Raw genomic sequence first — 16,925 nt, forward strand, 5'->3', positions numbered from 1 at the left:
TCAAACCAGTTCACTTCCTGCTGCCTGATGATCCAGATGTGGGGCTCTCAGCTGTCTCCAGCACCATGTCTGCCTGAATGCCACCATGCTTTCTACCATGACGATGATGGACTAAACCTCTGAAACTATGAAATGTTTTCCTTTCTAAGAGTTGCTGTGGTCTTGGCGTCTCTTCACAGCAATGGAAACCCTAACTAAGACACCTCCCAAAGCATTGTATAACTTGAGATGACACGCCCCCCATTGTTCCACCTCTATGGGAGTCCCTAGATGAATGAAGGTAGATTGAGATCTGGCCAAGACTTGCCCTTTTCTGTTATACTCTATCTTTAAATATCCTACTCCGGCCTCTCCTGGAAGTGGCTGCAGGACTCCAGAGCCTTCTGAACCAAAGAAGGATTGATTCCTTGGTGTGAACTGGATTGGTACTGACTACAATGCTCTGGTCTTCCACCTGGAAGAACAATGGGCGAAGTGTATTCTGTTGTCGGTTGCCAGCACCCGTGGACAGGTAGGTGATAAGGAAAAAAAATAAAGGAATGAAAAGCCAAATTTGGTTGCTAAGAAACTCCCTAGATTTTGGCAAGATGGTGCTGGTTCCTGAGGTCCTGCACATCCCTTTAAAACGGCTTAGTAACTCCCCTTTATCATGTAACACTAGCATTACCTAGTCTGGGGCAGACTCTAGATGTTACAATCTGCTGACTGGTCTGTCACCTGAGTACCCTGTCCCTTTAAGAGACAAGCCCTGCCCACTCCCAACCTCCTCCCCAGCCTGCTTCCCCCTCCCTTCTTCTGAAGAGTAACTACTGCCTCCTTTTCCTCCCTTCCCCTCACTCCCCTATCTTCTGGAGAGGCAGCTTCTGCCTCTCTTCTCTCCCCTTTCTCCCCCCTCCCTTTCCCCTCCATAACCCACTAAATAAACTCTATACCCAAACTCTGTCTGCCTGGCATATCTGTCTGTCTCCCATGGAGGCCTCAGGCCACCCACTAGGGGACCCATTGAGGCCTCGGGCGACTCACATGTCTTTATAAATGATAACTCTAGATGCTTTGTAGGATTTATCCTTTAGATCACCAATGTCTGACTGGCAGTGTCTAGTTATATGAGTTGGAGGGCCTGATCAATAGGAGGTGTGGAGGCAAACTCATGGAAAGACAGCTTGAGCCAAGGAGGAAAAGAGCCCCGAGAGACAGAAGGAAAGAGAGTGCCTAGGCCAGTCAGCATCCAGCTCCATCTCTCTCTATAGTAGAACCAGGAACTTCATGTGTACTACAAATACTCCTGTGTTTTGAGAGTTAATGTGAATCCTGGGAGCTGTTTGGACCCAGGGCATAGATTGTTCACTGTTGGTAATGGCCCTCCAAAACGTCAGGTAGACTTATTAGTTCCCTTGTCTATTGCCTTGCATGGTTGATTGATTCAACTGGCTCTTTGCCCTCATTAAAGAGAATGTGTTCACCAGCAGTTTACAGCTGCAAGATACTCTATACAGTTCATTCGGCAGATTTTATTTTTGTGATGGCAGACATATCCTGTACGCATAGTGACTCAGTCACATGAGGACACTGAATGCTAACAATATGACCAGTGTGGCCCAGTAACTACTTTTTTTTTTTTTTTGATTTTTCGAGACAGGGTTTCTCTGTAGCTTTTGGTTCCTGTCCTGGAACTAGCTTTTGTAGACCAGGCTGGCCTCGAACTCACAGAGATCCGCCTGCCTCTGCCTCCCGAGTGCTGGGATTAAAGGCGTGCGCCACCACCGCCCGGCCAGTAACTACTTTTAAAGGTTTGGTTTCGGTTTATGTGTATGGGTCTTTTGCCTCCATGTCCTTTGTGTGTGCAGTGCCATGGAGGCCAGAAGAGGGCATCAGATCCTCCAGGACTGGAGAGAGCCTATCTGAAACGTACAATTTTCACATGCCATAATATCCTGGTGATACAGACCTTTACTGTTCACTACCTTAGCTGTGTGCAGTATTTGAAGTTCAGCTGAGGGCTGGAGAGTTGGCTCCGTGGGTAAAGGCATTTGGCTAAACCTCGAGTTCCGTCCCCGGGATCCACATGGTAGAACTGATTCCTCTAATTTGCTCACTGACCGATAAATAATCGTTCCATGGTCTCCAGGAATGGACCTGACTGGGGTGTCAAGTAAATGAATAAAAGAACAGAACAGCTGGGATTAGGTGAACTGGGTTCTTGGGTGGAGAAAGCACAACATCCTCTGTGTGTTTATTTTGTACAGTAAACAGGGAGAAGAAGCTATTGCATACAGCTGAAGGAGGCTGGTTTAGTAAGCCTCGGTAGGAGCATCCACACACAGATCAGAGAAAGGCTTTGCCATTTCCCTGAGCCTGGAGGTGTGGTTGGATTTGCCATTTTCCTGTGGATCTGAGGTGTTAGAATACTTGATATGGCCATGCCCATGTCAATAATAGCACACAATCACTCAGGGCTTCCTCCTCTCACCACAGACCAATGGGTGTGTGCTCACACAATACAGAAATGAATGTAGCGTTAAAATTAATTTTAATTGATTGAATGAGGCAAAATTTACAATTCAATTCCTTACCCACGTTAGCCACTCTGCATCTACAAGTAGCCAGTGGCTGTTGTATTGGATGGGTTCCAGTAGGGCAAGTGTCTACCACTGCAGGGAGTCTCTCAGACAGACTGGATATACCTTCTAAACCATTCTATACCATTTGCTAGTGTGAGCAAATTCCAGCGCAGATTTGGCAAGTCTTTCTTGCTTAAGAAGTTTTGAGTAGTTTTCACTTCCACCAGCAGCAGGGAGTAGGGTGAATTGCTTCTGTGGGTTGCAGCCCCCATTAAAAGTGAAACACCTTCTGTTCTGGAGAAATTTTATTTTGTTTTTGTTTCTTTTTCTCCACCTCTGACTTTCTAATTTGTGGTCTTTATGATGTTACAGGTTTGCAATGAGAAAAACAAAATCTTTGAAATCCTGTGATAAGCAAACATGTTTGAAAACCTTGGGGGTCTGGTTATAACCTGAGCTCCGGCACTTAACATATTTTGGTGTCTATGAATTGACCTCTCTCTGCTCTTTCACGCAAGTTCCACTAACAGACCCAATGCTATTTGCACACAAGTTTTCCTTTCCTTTTTGCCATCTCTACCTTTGCTCATTCGAACCATTTTCCCGTATTACTAGTGCTCCCTTCTCTTTGTCTGGACTTATCGTCACGAAAACCTCAGATTAGCTTCAAGGAGGGATAGGCGCTCGGAGGAGGTTTGGGTGCCCTTCTATGACCTTTCATAGCACGCACGGTTACCTGCTTACAGGTTATAACATTGTTATTTAGTCTCTCCTTTCTGGTAGTAGATTAAATCCTTTCAATACAGGCACTTTTAAATTTATTTTTGCATCTCAAGCAGGAGAACAGTCTCTGGAACAAACTAGGCATTCATTTAACGACAGTTCAAATAAACTAGATCAACTGTTGACAACAGAACTGTTAGGCAGACGCCGGCCATCAGGGGGCGCGCACGCAGGCGACCCTGTGCGCAGGCGCGCCGGGCGGAGGCCGTGGCGGCGGCGGCTGAGGCCGGGGGAAGTGAATGGTTTTACCCAGAGGGCCGTGCGCTGCCTTTCTCCGCTGGCCCCGGCGCGCCCGGCAGCTCCTCCCCGGCCATGGCGTTCACTTTCGCGGCCTTCTGCTATATGCTGGCACTGCTGCTCACCGCCGCGCTCATCTTCTTCGCCATCTGGCACGTGAGTATCCGGGGCAGGGGGAAGGAGGGCGAGCGACGGCGCAGCCTCTCGCGGCTCCGGGCCCGCGGCTGAGCGGGGGCCCCGGCGGCCGGCGCGCGCCAGGACGTGGCCCGGTCGCAGGGGCGGCGAACGCGGGGCTGCGCGCTCCCGGCCGAGGGGTCCGGAGGGCCCGGTGTGCGGGAGCCCAGTGTCCGCGCCGCCGCTGCGGGCCCAGGCCGCGCTCCGCTATTCGCGAGCGGGGCTGGGCGGGGCGGCCGGGCGGCGCCGTGGCTGCGCCCGGGCTGCCCGCGTCCTCCATCCGGGAGGATGCCCAGTGCGCTCCGAGCGGCGACTCTCGGTGTGAAGTTTTCCAAATTTTTATCCTTGAAAAACAGCTTGCCTTTTAAGGCTTCCTTGGAGCACGGCCAAAATCAGAGAGTTAGAAGCTACTTTAGCCGCATTTCCAACTCTGCTTTGCAGCACTACCCGATGGGCGCTTTTCTAGTAGGACACTGTGGCACGGATGCTGGCTCCTGGTGGACTTTGAAGCAGCTTGGATTGATTACTAAGTTGGCCACATTTCCGAGTTTTCCCCTTAAGTCATACTTGAATCGCGGGAGCTTTTCTGGAGTCAACCTTCTAACCCACCACTGTGGCCAGGGCTGCTTGATTTAATAGAGGGAGTTTTAATTTGATTTTGAAAATTTCAGAAACCTTCAGCTCCTCATACCGTTGTAGGGTGGACGCGCGTCTTAACTGTGCCAGGCCCCGTTGACAGTTCTAGTTGAGATAGTTTCTCTATCGCCTTAGCACTGAGAGCTCCCTGGAGATCACCAATCTTTAAAAGTTGATCTCGTTTGTTCCTACCCTTCCAATACCTTCTGGAATAATAGTATAATTTGAATGAAGGAGCGGGTTCCATCACCATCGTGTGCCTGGCCAAATGCAACAATAAGATGTAGCAGAAGTCTCAGAAGTCGAGCGATCCCACAGGGCCCGTTGCTTTTGCTAAACAGTGCGCTTGTACCTATTTTAGAGCCTTGTGGAGCGGGGAGTCCTGGTGTAGGCTGGTCACTGGGTCAGAAGTGACTGCTACTTCCGAACGCTCGTTGGTAGGAACCAAAAACTGGAATGGCATCTTCTGCCCTTTGGTGGAAGAACACTGAGATCATTTAGGAATGCGAGCTGGCCCCACCATGGCTCCTTCCCTTCTGTAGATGTGACTTTACAAATGCCCTTTGGGATGGTGGAGATTAATAGAAGAGAGTTGTTCTGGGCGCGTTCCCCTCATTTTCCACATTCTATGTTTAAGAAACCCCCAAACTGCACTTTTAAAAAATGGGTAATTTCATTAGAAAGGAAGTTGTCTAGGTAAGGTAGAAGATGCTTTTAAGTACTGTTACAGACTGAGAGATTGTACCACAGATCCGGGGAGAGCTTTTAGACCCAGGGATTCCTTAGTTCAGATAATTACTGTACTCTTTGGGGAATAATTTCAAGTATATGTCTAGTGTCCATTGCTCTACAGAGATCCATTCAACAGTTTACTTGAAAGAAACTGTCCAATCAAAAAAAGTCTTGACAGGGATGCGACTTGGTTGGTGAACCCTCTACATCTCAGACCGCATCCATCCCACCACACAGGCCAGCAGAGGGCTGTACCACATCCATCCCACCACACAGACCGGCAGAGGGGTGTACCACATCCATCCCACCACACAGACCAGCAGAGGGCTGTACCACATCCATCCCACCACACAGACCAGCAGAGGGCTGTACCACATCCATCCCACCACACAGACCAGCAGAGGGCTGTACCGCATCCATCCCACCACACAGACCAGCAGAGGGCTGTACCGCATCCATCCCACCACACAGACCAGCAGAGGGGTGTACCACATCCATCCCACCACACAGACCAGCAGAGGGCTGTACCACATCCATCCCACCACACAGACCAGCAGAGGGCTGTACCACATCCATCCCACCACACAGACCAGCAGAGGGCTGTACCACATCCATCCCACCACACAGACCAGCAGAGGGGTGTACCACATCCATCCCACCACACAGACCAGCAGAGGGGTGTACCGCATCCATCCCACCACACAGACCAGCAGAGGGCTGTACCGCATCCATCCCACCACACAGACCAGCAGAGGGCTGTACCGCATCCATCCCACCACACAGACCAGCAGAGGGCTGTACCACATCCATCCCACCACACAAACCAGCAGAGGGCTGTACCGCATCCATCCCACCACACAGACCAGCAGAGGGCTGTACCGCATCCATCCCACCACACAGACCAGCAGAGGGCTGTACCGCATCCATCCCACCACACAGACCAGCAGAGGGCTGTACCACATCCATCCCACCACACAGACCAGCAGAGGGCTGTACCACATCCATCCCACCACACAGACCAGCAGAGGGCTGTACCGCATCCATCCCACCACACAGACCAGCAGAGGGCTGTACCACATCCATCCCACCACACAGACCAGCAGAGGGGTGTACCACATCCATCCCACCACACAGACCAGCAGAGGGCTGTACCACATCCATCCCACCACACAGACCAGCAGAGGGCTGTACCACATCCATCCCACCACACAGACCAGCAGAGGGCTGTACCGCATCCATCCCACCACACAGACCAGCAGAGGGCTGTACCGCATCCATCCCACCACACAGACCAGCAGAGGGGTGTACCGCATCCATCCCACCACACAGACCAGCAGAGGGGTGTACCGCATCCATCCCACCACACAGACCAGCAGAGGGGTGTACCGCATCCATCCCACCACACAGACCAGCAGAGGGCTGTACCGCATCCATCCCACCACACAGATCAGCAGAGGGGTGTACACCTATGATCCCAGCACTGAGGAGGTAGTAACAGGATGACCAGAAGTCCCCCAACTCTTTCTTGGCTACTTTGAATTCTGAGTTACATGAAGCCCTGTTTCCAAAAATGGTTTTGTGTTAATTTGAGTCTTGCTAAATGCAATAATCATATTATTGTACTAGAGTAGACTGGGGATTATCCGTGGATAATTTGATGTAGCTGACTATTAATATTTATAGCTGATCAAAGCTTCTTTCTGCCAAACTATATATTTGTATTTTCAACATTTATTTTGCTAGAAATTATTGACAAAGGAAATCCCTTTTGTTGAGTTCTTTACATTTAAAATTTTTAGCCTAGTGTTTTTTTCCCCCTCCTTTTAAAGCTCCCATCCATTCAGTAATGTGCTGCGCATTAATTAATACTTGATACCCTGGGCCATAGTGATGTCCACAGTGAGAACTTTGCTGCCCTGAAAATTACATTTTTAAATTTTTTTTTAATTTGAGATGATTTTATTTTTGTAATCCTAGGACTGTAGAAGGGTGTGCTTAAAAGTTCCATGGAAACCGGGGTGTTTATTGTGGCTTAGCATAGTTCGCTGCTTCTGTTCTTCCTCCACCACGTGTGAGTTGTAGGTGGCTTCTGTAAAGTTTGTTTCCAGGCTGGTGGAAAGGTCACATGTGAATTCTCTTGTTGCCTCCACACCTGGTTTGAGGCCCCCATTTCTGCTCTTTCCCCAGCTTCAGCTCTCCTGCTGGCAGCAGACACTGGCGCTCCGCAGGCTGGTGTCGCCTCTGGCTGAGCAGGGGCCTCTGCCCAATGGTCGTCCATCTTTTTAAGTAATTATTTTTTTTATATTTTTAAAATTAAAATGTAATTATATCATTTCCCTCCATTTCTTTTCTCTCCTCTAGTTTCTTCCATGCCCCTCCTCCTCTCATCTTCAGGTTTCCTTGGATGTTACATTTTAATATTTCAGTTACTTTTCCTTCTATTGCTGTTTAGAGTTTTTATTACAGAAGGCTAGGGAATTTTATATATGTCTAGAGATTAAGAAAACCTGTACTCTTTTGAAACAAGGAATTTTAACTGAAAAGTGATGACAGTGAAAGCTAGAAATATGTAACTATTGATCACTGATGACTGCAAGCAGTCCCATACACATCTGAAGGCAAGAGAGGCAACAGGGCCTCACAAGCCTTCTGATTTGACCTCTGACACCTAAGTTAATGCCACAAAGTGGTGGGTATCTTCAGCTTTGATTCTTTGTACATTTTTAACTTTGCAGTTCTGTGTAAGGATGTTAAGACACTTAGGTGCAATGCTGTGTTCACTTAGAAGCATGAGCCTTAGCAGTGTATGTGATTGGGAATAAATTGAATTGTTGGAGTCCGTTTTAGAGTCTCAGAGCACTGTGCCGAGGGAGAGGGTTGCACAGATAATTAAAAATGGTCTTTCTCCCCAAGGCCCACGCAGTCCCGGGGGCAGGCACATCTGCATGCAAATGCAGTGTTCCAGAGCGAGAGATGCCAGAGAAGAGATGCTCACAAGGATACAGTTTGAGTCAGGGAACAACTGCAGAGGGAGTGGGACCAGAAGAGGGGTTTTCAGGATGAGGGACACTTCACACCAGTAGCTGTATAGGTAGGAAGAGCTCTTGCACATAGAGGAAACAACTGGACTGGAAGCATTGGGTAAAATGAAATTTGAGGTCACAGTGGGCTCAGATCGTTGTAGTCACAATGGCATGTTGTCAGGGCTTTAATTCTTGTTCTTTTTGGCACATTGGAGTTTTTGTGTAAATTGGTAACCAAAATGTTTCACTTTGTTTTATTCTGCAATGTTCTGATGGTTGGGGCAGGCTTGTCGCTGTATGTTAAAATGAGTGGTTCTAACTGTTGTAATTTCATTTTAGATCATAGCATTTGATGAGCTGAAGACTGATTACAAGAACCCTATAGACCAGTGTAATACCCTGAATCCTGTAAGTTATGACATCACGTTTATCTTTAGATTTTAAAAACTTACTTGCTTTTAACTTGATGTAACCTGAAGATGGCCAATCTTCTCAGTAGCATGCTGTCTCAAATGTTCTTGAAGTAGGCACAATAAAAAGTCCCCTTTGCTCTCAGACTCGACTGTTGTGTTATTAATCTGGTGATGTCAGCTGCCGTACTAACATTCTTTCAATCTGCTTTTTACATTGTCGGCCAAAGACAGTTGAAAAGGTCAAAAAGATTAAAAGAGTCAAAATTGCACTAAAGGTGTGTACTGCTTTTTTACAAGTTGAGTGTTTTAATGCCGCATCATCTCGCGGGTGGGCTAGGGCATTTGTATCTGTATTGTTCTGCTCAGTGTGCTTGTTCATGTGCCTGTTGAGGGTTATGATTTCATGAAACTTCATATTTTATGCAAATGTTTGCTTGCTGGCCCAGTCAAGTAGGGAAAGCTGTTAAATGCGTATGCTTCTTTTATGTTATGGCCATAGGCACATCTATATTAAATTATGTAGTGCAGTATTTGAAAGGCGGCCAATGTCAGATTTAACATTAGTCCTGGGGAGTTCTTCTCAGGCTGTGACTTGGACACATGGACTCTAGTGTGGACTTAGCTGCCATGTCTGCTTTCATCTCTGCTTATGTGGCTGGTGGAATAAATGGGTTCATGCATTTGCTGTCTCAGCCTTTGTTGCAGCTCTGGGCTTGGAGCACAGTCTTGTTTGTGGTGATGCCTCAGGATGCCAGAATTTTGTAGCTAGCAGTTTGTATATAAATGCCCCAGTCTATTGTATCTGCCTCAGAGTTCTGAAACAATCTCCTGTGATAGATTTATTGGTAACGTGTCTCTGTGGTGTTTTGGTTTGAGTCTAGATACATTTTAGCATCTGAGGAAAATTCTCTAGCCTGTGGGTTTGATTTGGCCTAATTGGTTAGAAATTGAAGAGCTGCTTGTGATATGGCAGCAAATAGTAGAAACAGGGTTACCCCTCAGTGCTGGTTCAGGACTGGAGGAGACCAGCGCAGGTGCGTTATCAGGCTCTTACTTGGAGAAGCCAGTGTGCCACTTGACCCTTGTAAATGTGAGCGGTGCAGCAGCTCTCCAGTGTGTCTGTGGAGAGCGTTTATAGTCAGGCCTCATGTAGCTCTCCAATGTGTCTGTGGAGAGCGTTTACAGTCAGGCCCCATGTAGCTCTCCAGTGTGTCTGTGGAGAGCGTTTACAGTCAGGCTCCGTGTAGCTCTCCAGTGTGTCTGTGGAGAACATTTGTAGTCAGGCCCCATGTAGCTCTCCAGTGTGTCTGTGGAGACCATTTACAGTGAGGCCCCATGTAGCTCTCCAGTGTGTCTGTGGAGAACATTTGTAGTCAGGCCCCATGTAGCTCTCCAGTGTGTCTGTGGAGAACATTTATAGTCAGGCCCCATGTAGCTCTCCAGTGTGTCTGTGGAGAGCGTTTACAGTCAGGCTCCTTGTAGGCCTCCAGTGTGTCTGCAGAGACGGTTTACAGTCAGGCTCCATGTAGGTACAATCCCAAGTTTTAATTTCCTGGCTCCCTTGCTCGAAAGAAGAAAGACGCCAGAGCTGTTTTCTGTAGGAACGTAACTGGTGTGCATTGTAGAGCACTTTGCCTCAGTCCTTAAAAGCGGTTGTCAGGCAGTCAGGCAGCTGGGATCTCTTGGTCTGTTAATAGTATTTCATGTTCTTCGGCAGTTTGTTAATTCCGATATTCAGATGGTGAGGCTGCTAGCTAGAATCAAATGAACACTTCCCTGGGTGTCAGGCCCGGCACAGAAGCATTTCCCTGGAGTTTTTCATTCACAGGTGAGTAGTTACTCTCAAGAGTAGGACAGTTGATTGAGTTGCTTTAGGAGGTCCAGGTGCTCTGACCAATGCTAGGTCAGAGGTTAAGGCAGAGACCACAGTTACAAGCTAGACATCCTAATTTTTGAAGCTCAAACTGTGTTTTCTTAATTTATTGTAACTTTAAGAGGGACAGATTTCATCATTGAATATAGTGTGTGATTTCTGACTTCTCTCAATGGGAAGGAATTCATACTGAGAAAAGACATGTGTTTGGACGCCTGCAGCTCCCAGAGGGGAAAGGCCGTCTTTGTAGCCCCAAGAGCTGTGTTTTGGAGAGGGTGCCGATAATTGGCTGAACAGCAGTGCATCTGACAGTTTTCCCTATTTAAGTTTGTTTTGACAGTTCTGCCAAAGTATGGGGGAAGACAAGTATTATTTTTAAAAATGTAAACTTACAAGAGAATACAGTTGTACATGTTTCAGTCCGAATCATTTCAGCCATGTTTGCAAGAGGTACTTTTTTCTGGATACTAGTCTTAGTATGAGCTGTGGGTCATTCATAGAATATGAGTTCCGTGGTAATTGAATGATTGGAGAGCTCAGGTTTTTGTGAGAAATACGTGATAGATGTTTCTGGACGTTTTTGAGGAGCGACAGTGGGGTCTAGTTCTTGCTGGAATGGTCAAGCTGCAGGAGAATGCAGGAGTAGTGCACTCTAAGGGCGAGTTGTGGGGGGGCGTGTGACTCCACAGTCCCGCTCTCCTCCCCTCAGTCTATGTAGTTGCCAAGTCATTCATTTTGTTAGGCCTCAGTGGCTTCAGGGCTGCAGTAGGCTGGACAGGGTTTAGAGCAGCATCCTGTCCTTTAATTAAACTTTGGTCACAAGAGCAGCTCCAGTGGAGCTTGTATGCATGCTTTTCTTGGTCCGTTCTGGTTCTGGTTACTGAGTTTCAAAGATGTCCTTTGACAGTTTCTTGTCTATAGAAATTTAGCCTGAAAACAATACATACATATGTGAATATGCATGCATGCATATGTGGGGCTTATATTAGTTACTTATTATTGCCTAAATTTGTAGAAAACATCTGGTTAGTGACTTAGGCTAGTTGACTCTACTAGGATTTTATTTAAAATAATGTTGATTAAAACCTGATGGTGGGACTGGGGATATAACTCAGTTCTGAGTGTTGCTCAGAACATGTGCCACGCCCTGGGCTTGATTTCTAACTCTGGGTAAAGTTAATTCACCATGTATGGCTTTCAGCTGGAAGAAGTAATATGGGCTATTAGAAGATGGACTTGAATATGCAGGATGATTTTATTTTTACAGCAGGGCTTACACAGGAAGGACCTGACTCACTGTTTTAACTTGGTGCAAAGCTAGTTAGTTGATAACTTGGACTTTGCAGCTGTGACTTAGGGGTTTGAGCCAGAAGTAGCTTCAGATAGTTTTGATATTTTATTTAATAACTCATTGGATTAGATTGAACCTTTTAGGATAAAGAGTGATTTAAAACAAATCATTAACTCTTGGTCATTTTATAAATGCATGTCGTTTGAATTAATTTTTCCTTGTTACTACTTACCAAAAGGCTTATTTTCTTTTTGAGGTCTGAGATTCTACTGGTCTTCGGCCGTGTAGCATTTTGTTGCTAGGTAGGCATAAGAGAACACAAAGGCTAATGGTAACTCTGGGACCTGGGAATTTCTTCATGGTTAAGAATCACGTCTTTTCCCTCCTACATTGCAGAAAATGTGTCCCTTGCATTGTGTGGCTCGGTGTTCTCCCCAGCTGTGCTGAGATGTTGGCTGGCTTTCCATTGCACAGCCTGTGGGAAAGTGATGTGACTTGCTAAATATTGTACATGCAGCAGTCTTGGTTTCGTCTAAGGCTTAAAAACTAATGTAAACTTATAAACGGGAGTTTGTTTTATGGATTTTTATCATGTTGCATGTGCTCTGGTTATTATTTCATTTTTGTATTCTTATTGCTGAATGATGGAAATAAAAGCATTCTACTTGATTCACAAACAATCAAACAATCTGGGTGGTAATTGCAGTTTAACTTGCTTCTCTAAGACCCTGAGTTTTAAATATCTCATCTTATTGTTGTAGTAAAAGCTTCATATCCCTTGGCCAGTTTGCTATAATCACTTTCAGTAAAAAGTCAAATACGGAGGTAGGACTCAGTAGCATCGTTGGTTTCCAGTTCTAGGAAACAGTGATGTTTTAAAATGGAAGCTTGGTTGCCACTTGCTTTCCAGATAAGCAGCTGCAAGCCAGGCAGTGTGATAATTGCTTTGTTTTCCTTTCAGCTTGTCCTTCCAGAGTACCTCATCCATGCTTTCTTCTGTGTCATGTTTCTCTGTGCAGCAGAGTGGCTCACACTGGGTCTCAATATGCCCCTTTTGGCATATCATATTTGGAGGTAATACTTATATACGCTTGAATGTTTTCTTAACTTTGACTTTGGCTGTGGTTGCTCCGGTCGTCTTTACTATTGTATGTCTACACAGATGGAGTTAGTTAGCACTGACTCAGCTCAGGTCGCTGTGCCCTTGCTGGGCTTCCTTCCATAGTCCTTAAAGGAGCTTTGACATAGCACATACAAGTCTGACGTGTATAAGTGAATTGTCTGTCATGCACATGTGCACGTGTGAACTCAGAGATGAAGATCCAGCACTTCTGGCCTCAGAAGATTTTCTGAGCCAAATGTCAAGCTGTCTCCCTCAACCAACAACCTTTAGTGGCTCAGCCTAGTTCTGCCATTTTAAATGTCATGGAAGCCCGAATGTGCAATACTTGTCTTTTTTATACTATAATTTTCATTCCTTATTTTATAACTTTTAAAGCATTTAGCATTTTATAGATGAAATCTATTATATAAGCTTACACAATTAATGCCTGACCTGAATAGAGTTTTCCCCCATTGCCCATAAGTTGAAAGCTTTGTTTGAATGGGCACATCAGAATCTCCTATCTCTCACTTTAGGAGCCGTGTTTAAGACTGTTCCGGTGTACAGTGCTGTTAGGTCTATAACCGAGTGGAGTTTTCAGAGAAACTGTACTCGTGGCTAGAGGTGGAAGAAGCAGGGCTGCAAAGCCAGTGTGGCTGATGTAACACGGGGAGACTCTGGGGGAGGGCCCTGCTCCTTCTTGGAGTGTAAAGTTAGGTTGAGATAAAAAGTAAAAAGAAACACTTTGGGGCTCAAGAGATGGTTCAGCAATAAGAACACCAGCTGTTCTTCCAGAAGACCTGGGTTTGGTTCCCAGTTCTACGTGGTAGCTTCTAACTGTCGGACACCCTTTTCTGGCCTCTGTGGCACTGCAAACACGTGTACATGATGCACATACATACATGCAGGCAAACACTCATACACATAATATAGATACCAATCTTAAAAAGAAGAAAGCAGACACCTAACTTTCCCTTCTATAGTTACTCCTGTTCTTCCTGCATCTCTGAGCTCCAAGAGACCAGATGTAGCTGTTCCTTTCTTGTTATTTAGTGTCTGTAGTTTTAAGATTTAGATGTAAAAGTAAGGATTTGGACCTGCAAGCAAAGGTGTGCCATGTGTCTGGAGCACTGCTCCCATAGCAAGTGCCGGAGAAGAAACCTTCCTCTTCTGTAACGACTGTGTTTCCTTCAGGTACATGAGTAGACCGGTGATGAGCGGCCCTGGACTCTATGACCCGACGACCATCATGAATGCAGACATTCTAGCCTACTGTCAGAAGGAAGGATGGTGCAAACTAGCTTTTTACCTTCTAGCCTTTTTTTACTACCTATACGGGTAAGTTTGAAACCACATGGCGTTCATAACCATAACCCCATAACCCAGTTCCAGGGGGTTCATTGCCCTCTACTGGCCTCGGGGGGTACTGTACACATGTGGCACACAGGCAGACATGCAAGCAAAACACCCAAATACATAAAATACTAAAAGTATTAAAAATTGGCTATTGTAAGTTGGAATGACTAAGTTCTGTTAATTTATATTTATTACCTGTTAATTTTCTATTCACATTTTTTTCTAAATCATATAAGTTTCTGTTATAGAAAAGAGCAAACAAAGTGTTAGGTTGTTGAGAGGCTGTTGTCTGTGCACCTGAAGTCTTTGCCCATAGGTGAACTATAATGATAGGTTCAGTCTTTTTGGTTGTGACCCTTACCTTTACTGCTGTGCCATCTCTAACCATGACTAGGTCCTGAATGGTGAAATTCCATCTCTTTTTCTTGCTAATTTTCAAGCTCTTAATTTTTTTTTTTTTAAGACAGTGTTTCTCCGTGTAGCCCTGGCAGTCCTGGAATTCGCTCTGTAGACCAGACTAGCTTCAAACTCAGAGATCCACCTGCCTCTGCCTCCCAAATACTGGGATTTAAAAGGTGTGCGCCACCATGGCCCCAGTGGTCTTAAGTGTTTTAGCTAACTCTTGGGTTACTGGACTGTACTAGGCATTTACAGTGTATTGCGGAAAGAAAACGCATGAGTACTTGGATTAGAGATGCACGCAGTAGACAGTGTTCCTCAGGACATGTTTGTTTTAGAACTGTCCATGTCTGCTCACCTCCTAGTTTTCTTTGGGGATAACAATGTGTACCATCCCCAGTGCCCCGACCCATGTTTTAAAAATGGTTTTTATTATTTTCTAGACTTTCATACACTATGTTTTGATTATATTTCCCCCTCCTCTGCCTTTTCTCAGTTCCTTTCTAAAGTCACTGTTGATACAGAATTGCCCTTGTTACTTTGTGAGCCTAAATCATGTATTTACTGCCCCTTTCACACACCCCCCCCCCCCCGTTGTATACCTTCTTGTCTCCATTTCTGTTGCTTAGAGTTGTTCTAGGCTATAATTGGAATGTCCCTTTCTTGACCGTTGGTTCCCTTGCATAGAATGGGACCAGTAACAAGCGCAGCCCCCTGAGTGCTTGGAGGCTGAGTGAGGTTATGCCTGGGGAGGACGAGCAGCTGCAGCACCAAGCCGGCTCTCCAGAGAGGCTCTTCCTGTGATGCTGGTCCAGAGAGAGCGCTGTTTGGATGGCTTCTCTAAGTACTGGTCCTCATTGAGTGCTCAGTCACACTGTTCTGCTTTCTAAACTTTGAAAAGATTCGGGGCCAGTAGGCAAAAGTCCATAAATGTAACTTAAAACCACACACTGAACTTGGCAATGTCTTTTCTATGATGCTGTGATACCGCGTATGGGCAGAATATATAAAGCGGGCTCAGCTCTTTTGTGCTCTTAGTTTTTGTGATCAGGAGTGTTTGAACTAACAGCTTCTTTCTTCGTTTCAGCATGATCTATGTTTTGGTGAGCTCATAGAACAACACAGAAGAATCGGTCCAGTTAAGTGCATGCAAAACGCCGCTGATGAAGGGATTCTATCCAGCAAGGTCCTGTTCCCAAGAGTAGCCTATGGAATCTGATCAGTTACTTTAAAAAATGACTCCTTATTTTTTAAATGTTTCCACATTTTTTGCTTGTGGAAAGACTGTTTTCATATGTTATACTTGGATAAAGACTTTAAATGGAATTACGTATAAATTAATATAAAATGATCACCTCTGGTGTTGACAGGTTGAACTTGCACTCTTAAGGAACAGCCATAACCCTCCGAGTGATTTCATTAATTACTGACTGCCCTGAGTCCTTTGGGAGCTTGGTTTAGAGGGCTCGTTGGGCTCCAAGATAAATTAGTGTAGATATGAGGTGCTTCTGGTGAACTGAAAATGTACATCTGACTCGTGGGGAAGGCCGTGGGCTTCCGCACTGATCGCTGTAGATGATTATGTACGGGCATGACAGTAGGAAGAGTGGGGTTTCCTTCCCTGGCGACTTGAATAGTATCCCTGTATATTGCATGAGAGAGGGGTCTCCCTCCTTTCCATCAGAGTAATACACTCGCTTTAATTCTTAAACATAAGTGATACAAACATATGCTGAATTACCTGTAAAGAATGCATTTAAAGCAATTTTAAATGTATTTTTATTTGTAAGACATTATTTACTAAGAAATTGGTTATACTATGCTTACTCTTCTAATCCAGTGGTCAAGGTATTCTTAAGAATTTGCAAGGACTTTAGATTTCCAAAGTGAATGAGAGAACTGTGTAACCACCTGCTGTTCCTTCGGTGCAACCCAATAAACTCTGAGATGAAGATGCTTTCCGGTTCGTTGTTTTTGAGATCACCAGCGGCTGTTCCTCATGCTCAGTCATAATAAAAGACATAATGTCATTTTAAAATTTAATCACCATATTGTGTGTTTTCTTAAAACAATACTTCTGAATCCAAAGTCTGAAGAGTTTTGAACAGACAGGCCCATCACTGTTCCATCTGAGGGAGTCCTCCCTCTGCAGACACAGGACCATCGTCCTCTCACTGATCTCCGGTACAGACAGGCCCATCACTGTCATTGGGGGGAGTCCAGGCAGTTGACGTCAGATGCTCGTGTTGTGCTTTCCTGTAATGCCCTTCACCTTAGCCAGTTCTCTAGCTCCCAGAAGTCTCCCCGTTGTGCCTGTCTTCTTGTGTCACATCTGGAGCAGCAAT

The 16,925-nt window shown here is 45.6% G+C and overlaps 1 protein-coding gene across 2 annotated transcripts; it reads left to right on the forward strand.

The window, feature by feature from the left end:
* The first annotated feature begins 3,545 nt into the window (after positions 1-3,545).
* On the forward strand, positions 3,546-16,623 carry Cnih1 (cornichon family member 1). Of its 2 annotated transcripts, XM_075949012.1 has the most exons (6): positions 3,546-3,737; positions 8,486-8,554; positions 8,787-8,834; positions 12,685-12,797; positions 14,020-14,163; positions 15,668-16,623. In XM_075949012.1, the coding sequence occupies exons 1-6, from the start codon at positions 3,657-3,659 to the stop codon at positions 15,693-15,695; spliced, it is 483 nt and encodes a 160-aa protein (XP_075805127.1). In that variant the 5' UTR covers positions 3,546-3,656; the 3' UTR covers positions 15,696-16,623. The 2 variants fall into 2 exon arrangements, with proteins under 2 accessions (XP_075805127.1, XP_075805128.1); XM_075949013.1 differs by lacking the exon at positions 8,787-8,834 and having other exon boundaries at positions 3,550-3,737.
* The last annotated feature ends 302 nt before the right edge of the window (positions 16,624-16,925 follow it).

Source organism: Microtus pennsylvanicus, chromosome 15 (assembly GCF_037038515.1).
Source record: "Microtus pennsylvanicus isolate mMicPen1 chromosome 15, mMicPen1.hap1, whole genome shotgun sequence".
Lineage (NCBI taxonomy): Eukaryota > Metazoa > Chordata > Mammalia > Rodentia > Cricetidae > Microtus > Microtus pennsylvanicus.